The 7,050-nt window shown below is 48.1% G+C and overlaps 1 protein-coding gene across 1 annotated transcript; it reads right to left on the bottom strand.

The window, feature by feature from the left end:
* Window positions 1–423: 423 nt before the first annotated feature.
* Window positions 424–7,049, bottom strand: Fam110c (family with sequence similarity 110 member C; the record flags this gene model as incomplete). Its single annotated transcript, XM_019207296.2, is given in 3 exon segments — window positions 424–4,349; window positions 4,717–6,791; window positions 6,794–7,049. Coding segments are annotated over 2 exon segments (570 nt in total), but the record flags the coding sequence as incomplete, so codon positions are not given.
* Window position 7,050: the final 1 nt, after the last annotated feature.

Below are 7,050 nucleotides of genomic sequence, written 5' to 3'. Positions count from 1 at the left end.
AGTTTCTACAGCACCTCGGATTTGCCCACATTCCTCATGAACACACAAAGGTGATGCACTTATTCTCAGGGATACCTCTCTGTCTCTGCTTTGTTGCTCAGGCATACACCATCTGCACAGACTGAAAATGAAACCAACCTGGCTTGGGAGCTGTGAGAGAGAAAGCCAATCTCTCTTGCTGCCTCCTCCCCAGCCCACATGCCCAGCCAGGTTGGCAGACACCCAGATCAGAGTGAGATTAGCAGAGTGTGCCTTCCCTTTACAAGCTGTTTCATTTTTGCCTCTGTGCCCACTGTCCAATGATATCAGCAAAATGTCAAAAAACTCAATTTTAAGCCAAAGACCAATGAAACAATTCAAGAACAACAAAGTGCTAAGTATTCAATATTGTTTTTACTGCGGCCCATCTCCAGGGGAGTGGGAGACAGGTACTACACTGCTGGCTTCAGCCAAGTCTTGGAATGCTTTCCACATTTCCACAGATGATCTGGACAGGTGACATTTGGAAAGAAAGGGGGGAAAATACAAGTCAGGTGGGATTAGTGTGAGCACACACCCACTTAAGATTGCTTCACCTTGTTAAACACACAAATCAAATGCTATAAGTGCTTTATTTCTTTAATACAATGTATAAAAATAATGCACACCAGCTGCACGTAGCATGCAGAAAAATCCAGACTTAGAAGCCGCCCGAATGACTGTCTGTTCTGGTGCATTATCGCACCACCAGTCATAACAGCAGTGGACTCTGGACCAATGAAAAGGGCAGAGTACAAGGAAGCCTCCCTCTTCCTCTGGTACCAAGGGCCCACAGACTCCATGCCCTGTGTGCAAAATTCTCACTCACCAGCTGTGGTCTTCAGGCACATACATTCCTTTCAGTCTGGGGCAATGCTGATCTGAAGCCACAAACAAGAAAGACTGCTGTCTAGCTATTTTTCTTGCTTTATGATCATTTGTATTCTTTCCAATATATTTAATCATTTTGTTATATGCTACTCTTCCAAGAACAAATGAAAGCATTTTGCAGCAGTTAATGATTACTCACTCTTGTGGAAAGCAAACTTTGCATGGAGATGGAGTTACACTTGTTTTTTTTCTTTAAGTCACTCAGAAAACTGAGGTGATTCAGGGTTGGGAAAAGACATCTCATGCCTGACCACATACTAGAGACACAGGGTTAGGCCTGACTCTGAAGGCAAAGAGGTTACTTGCTGCTTCTTGTTAGACCCTACTCTGGTCACTTGTCCTCATGTCCCATCTCTGACATCTGCTTCCAGAATTCATTCCAAATAAAAGCGACTCCTTCCCCAGGCCACCACTGCAGGCAAATGATTCCAAAAATTCTGGTAATGCCAACTGAAACCAGTTTGCTAATTATATTTTCCAACTATTACATGAGTGATGATTCTGACCCAGGCTGCAGTCCACCCTGTTCTACAGATGAACAGGAAGGAAGGATTTCACTTACACATTCACAGGTAAGATTAGTGGGACATCTGAAAAGAAGGAATTGGGTTATGAGCCTTGGGAAACTGCACTCATTGTTGATACATTTTTACACTGAGTGTGGTACAGTGAACAGCAAAACAGCAGAATTTGCAGAGCAATTTTAGGGGCGACTTCCCCAGTCAGGTCACCTATTGGTTAAACCTCTGATAGCCACACAGCCCTGGCCCCTCCTCTGGATTCAGTGGAAAACAAGTCACTGTCACACAGAGCACTTGGTAGGGAGGCGAGCACCCCACTCTCATTCAGACAAAGGATGAAAGTTCAAGTAAACATTGTACCAAAGACAATGACAAAGGAGAAAAAGATTTAAAACTGAAGTGATAAGCCAAGGTCGTGTGATGCAAAGGAAAACTGAGGAGCAGTCATTGTAAAAATACATATTTACATATCTCAAAGATCTATTCTCACTCTAAAAGTTACACAGGGTATACTTTTAAACAAACACATGAATATATTAAATGGAGTAGTTTATAAAAGATGGTACCATTGAGAAATTCCTGTCTTCCCTTATTCTTCTCAAATAACTGTATGCTAGAAGAGATTATTTTGATTAAACAGAGTAAGCTTTCAAAGAGTTGGCATCATGACACATTTTTTAGGTTATCCTGGATGTACATTCTCTCCAAAGGTTCCGAATCTGAAATCCCTCCTGCCCAGAAGGCATGAGCAAGTTCAGAGTTGGGGTCCCAACAGTTGCCAGCTAGGACTGGATTCCAGTCTTCCAGCTCTGGGCACCATCCATGGCTGCAAAACACACCCTTGACAGGAAAGAGCAAATGGTGCCAGTTCCAGATGAGTTGCTGGGGTGTGGGTGGGGCTGACTCTGGGCCAGGGAAGTGCTCCTGCCTCGGGCACTGCCCCTTGTGAACCAGGTTTCTGTCCTCTTTGGAAGCTGTGAAAAAACACTGCAGAGCCCATTGTGAGAAGGCTGCAAAGGACCTGACCAAAGGACCTCAAGGTTCTTCTTCACCTCTCAAGAAACTGCCCTAGTCCAGTGAAAGGCTCCTTTTGGCAGGAGATCAGCTCTCACTCATGTTTTCATGAGTCTTTCCACACAGCTACAGCCCACAGGGACGGCACTTGATTTTAAATGTGTTTCCTGGCTCATTAAATAAGATAATGGGTTGCACTGTTTGGGAAAGAACTGTGGTTCACAGAGCAGAGATGCCCTGGAAATTGTTTTCTCTCTCTGTCTGTGTGTGTGTGTACACTTCATTAGCTGCAGTCTGTAACTAGAATGCCTTCTTGTGATTACAGAACCTTGAGCTATATGGTGCAGATCACCTGGCACCCAGGCTTGATTTTCATGCTTTCCCCTTTCTAAAAATCAATTCAGGGATTGACAAAATGCATCACAGTATCTTGTGGTCAGCAAGTCAGTCAAAAAGATGCCCCAGAAAATATTTCTCAGCAACTCTCCCTTCTCCAGCTGCCCTGAGTGAACAGGACATTGGCTCCAAGAACATCTCTTCATTTGTGCAGTTACCAGTTCTAACTCAGCCAGTTCACAAGATCTGCCTTCCCTCCTTGTCCTCAGCATTTCAGACCTTCTCTGGTCATGGGAGCTTTGGCAGTAGGATGCTTCATTCCTGGAAAAGCAGCTGAGATTCACAGCACAAACAGCCCTGGGGTCCCCTGTCCCCCATGGCATCGGGGTCCCTGATTGTTGGGGCACTTGCTTTCTGAGGAGCAAAGAGACAATGTGATTGAGAGCCTGTCTGCTATAAAACATTACCCTGCAAAGCCCACGCTCAGGTGCTGGCCAGAAGACAGGGAAGGGAGCAGCCCTGAGCCTTGAGGGTATCTACCCAGATTGTGTTCCTGGTGGAAACTGCAGAGCTTCCCAGAGGGGCAGAAGAAGAAAGGCACATCGAGGCTGGATGTCACCAGCCTAAGAGGTGGGGCACCCCATCCATGTGTCCTACATTGCATGGGTGTCCCTGTCCACATGTCCTGTGTCCTACACAGTTGAAGTGTGAGGTGCAGTCTATCCCACATGCTGTCTGGGACTTCTAAGTGAACCCCCATCTTGACCACAGAGAGATAGAGGTGGCAGACAAGATCTGAATTTTTTGCTCTGAAATTAAACAATTTGTATTCCTATCTCAAAGGCGAAATCGCCAGGCTTTTACACCAGTATTATAACCAGCAATTTATATATTTTATGCAAAAGCCAGAAAGATCTATCGTTTGGCAAGTAATCCATCAGTTTGATGAATGAAAGAATAAGATGACTAAGAACCAGTGAAGGGAAGAGCAATGTTTCTGAGTTAAATGACGAGAAAGAGAATCCACAGCAGCCCTCTGCAGCCATGCCCTGCTCCTGGTCCCAGGAGATGCACGGTGATGCTATGACTCATCCTTTGGTTCTGACATTTCCACTCATGACAAACAGTTTTACCTCATAGGACAGCAAATGGAGAAACACGTGATTTAGTTCTAGATGGACTAATTTACAAATCTCTGTCTAGTGGACACAGCCTCCATGTAGAATATATTTGCATTTTTTTTTTTTTTTTTTTTGTAACAGGGATCAACCTTGCAATTTCGAGGCAGGCGCTGTACCACTGAGCTAAGTCCCTGGCCCTAAAACATAGCTGTATTATTTTACTTATAAAGCCTACCTTTAGTCATCTCAAATTTTCTGAATTGTTCATAAAATCCCAAAAAGAATCTTTAAGGATTGCAACACAAATGTCTTGGTAAACTACAAAAAGAGCAGAGCACGAGTTCTTGCTTCCCATGTTGTGAAGGCGCAGATCCGGTCTTGGGAAAGCTGAGCGGCACACGGCACATGTCACCCTCTGGCTGTGGCCTGGGCTCCAGCCCTGCTGGATCTTCTTAGAGGAAAGAAGTTTTTGGGAGCCATGAGTCCTGGGTGGACACCAAGCCCACAAGCTCTATAGCACCAGCACATCCACTCCTTCCTTGTAGTACTCTAGGGTTTTTGTGCTTTCAGAGTGCACCCAGCCTGTGGGTCTCCAGCAATAAGTCTGTGACAGAAAGGCTGTAACAGTGACAGGTGACTCCATATAGAAGCCAGGCAATCCCTGGGGGACTGCCCCCTGCTCTGAGCAACAGTGCCAGATGGGTTAGAAAGCAGGAGACGATCCTGGATGGATCCAACAGGAGGAAGGTTGGGAGGCAATGGGAGCCAGTGCCCTTGGGCCTGTTGTTTCACCCTTGGGACTTTCCAACACTCACCTGAACTTTCCCTCTTGCTTCAACACTCTTCTTTTTGTTTGAGGTAGAAGTTCTTGGCCTAACCAGACTTCTCATGTATTTCATATGTTCAAACTGAGAAGGACACTGTCACGGCCACTCTGCACACTAAATCCCAATCCCCTTCCAGGTTAGGATTTGACGCCGGAGCACTGGAGACAGGGTCTAGAGGGATGAGAGGCAGCCAGGTTTTATTTTATGTTGTCATTTTTACCTCAGTATGTGAGTATCCTGTCTCTACATCACCACTATTTACACTGACTCCACCTGTCACCTACTTGGACAGAGCTTGCTCACTTTTCAACAGCCCAATAAGCGATGTTTTTTTTGTTTTCTTTTACTAGATTCCAAGCTCCAAAGATAGATTTGCAGATTGTTGATTGAACACAAAGTCAATAAAATGCAGAGGCTGGACAACCTCTGGCTACCTCCCTGCACTGTATGGACAAGCAGGCCTGGCATCAGGCCCCGGCACCAGTGGGCACAGGAGAGTCCTGAGGACAGCATGGCTCTCTGTGCCAGACCTTCTCCCCTGAGACCATAGGGGTGTGGGGCACCCTCAGCGGCATCCTCTCATCTCAGGCCAAGAAGGCAATAACACATGCAAATTAATATTTTTGTGTTTCTTTAAAATTTGACTGGTTATCTACACTGTTTGGAGACTTAAACTAGTGTAAGATGCAAACATTTTAATAAATTATAAGGAAGAAGTTCAAGCATGAGCCTTCTGTTTCCAGGAAAATAAGAAGTCCCCCCCTTGCTATTTCACATCTGTACTGAGGCCACTCAGAGAAGTTCTTGGGGCTTCTTTCTGTCCTTGAACACAGATGGGCGGAGCACAAGCATGTCTGTGGCCCCTCTCCCAGCTCTAACCCTGATGATGCTGCCCTTTCGATTAGTACCTCGATGGCAGGCAAAATTGATTTAAAAATTTTATAGTTATTGAAATATTGAAATCCTTGGTTCTCCAAGACAGCCTTTAGATGCTGTCATCTCCTCTGTACTCCCATGAGGCCTCCCCCCAGACGGCAAGGAAGCAGCATGCCTCAGCTTCCCAGAGAAAGCCTCAGCCCACCTGGCAGAAGAGCTGGAGCTCAGTCCTGTTCCACTGCATGTCCCAGGTTAGCCAGAGATCCAGGGCAGCTCAGAACGAGAGTCGGGTCCAGTTCACCCAGTTCAAAAAAACCTAAGCCCTCAAACCCATTTAAATAAAATTTACCCAAATAAAGATCTTTTCTTGCTAAATGAATGCCACACTTTGAACAAGGGCCCATGGAGAATCTTGGAATTTTCAAGGCCTCGCAGAAAGTGCCTGCAGCCTGTCTTTGGGCCTCAGGTGAGGCCCCAGCAAGCTTGGTCCATTGCACACAGGCCATGGGCTCTGGGACCACTTTGTTGCAGGAAATGGTGATAGCAGGGGAGTGAAACCGCTCACTGACAGCAATCAATAATTCTGATTTCTCCTCTTTTCACAATAGTAAGCTGAGTGGGGCAGTATTAACTTATAGGGACAGCAGGTGCAGCCCACTGCAAAGAACCCTACCCCCAACTCTTTCTGCTCTGGCTACCTTGACTATCCAGAAACCACTGCATCTCCATCTCTGGGGTCCCTTCTAGTTGCAGGGGCTGAACCCCAAGCACAGCTGGAAAATGCACCCAGCTGGGTCGCCAATCTCTGGCCCAAGGGCCCGCGGCCCCAGCATTTCCAGGGCGAACCTTGATCCTCCTCCCCAGCGAGGACAGTCACACGGATCCCTGCAGCCCCTGGCCGGGTGTCTCCTTGGCCTTCCTGCAGGTGTACAGCCACTTGATGATGCGCGCGTTCCTTTCCACGATCGAGGTGGTGCTGGGAACCTGCTCCGTGAGCGCCTCCACCTGCAGCACGTCGTCTTCCCCGCTGCTGTTTCTGGAGAAGCCGCCGTCTGAGGTGGCCACGCTCACGCTGTGCACCTTGAGGGCCACACGGTCCGAGCTCGTGGAGAAGTTGTCCCTACCCAGGGCCTCCACCACCTCCGGGTCCAGGCCGCAGAACTGGAAGAAGGCGTCGCGGTCGGCCCCGGGTCGCAGCTTCTCAGGCTGAGGTCAGAGTTCGAGCCCTGCAGCCCTGGGCGCCGCGATGCCCGCGGGGCCGAGGTCCCGGCTCTGTTCCCTGGGGGCGCGAAGATTCCTTGTGCCCCGGGGCTGGGCTTGGTCAGCGCGGGGACCCCCAGTTGTGGCGTCGCGGGGCGCTCGGGAGTCCTGTCCTTGCCGGGCCCCGGGAAGAGCCTCTTCACCAGGCTGGCCCTGGGGCCCCCGGAGCCCTGGCAGCGCGCAAAG

This window comes from Fukomys damarensis, unplaced genomic scaffold (genome assembly GCF_012274545.1).
Source record: "Fukomys damarensis isolate Sample0158 unplaced genomic scaffold, DMR_v1.0_HiC HiC_scaffold_25, whole genome shotgun sequence".
In the NCBI taxonomy this organism is placed as follows: domain Eukaryota; kingdom Metazoa; phylum Chordata; class Mammalia; order Rodentia; family Bathyergidae; genus Fukomys; species Fukomys damarensis.
The sequence above is the reverse complement of the archived record's forward strand: the minus strand, read 5'-3'. Positions and strand labels throughout refer to the sequence as shown.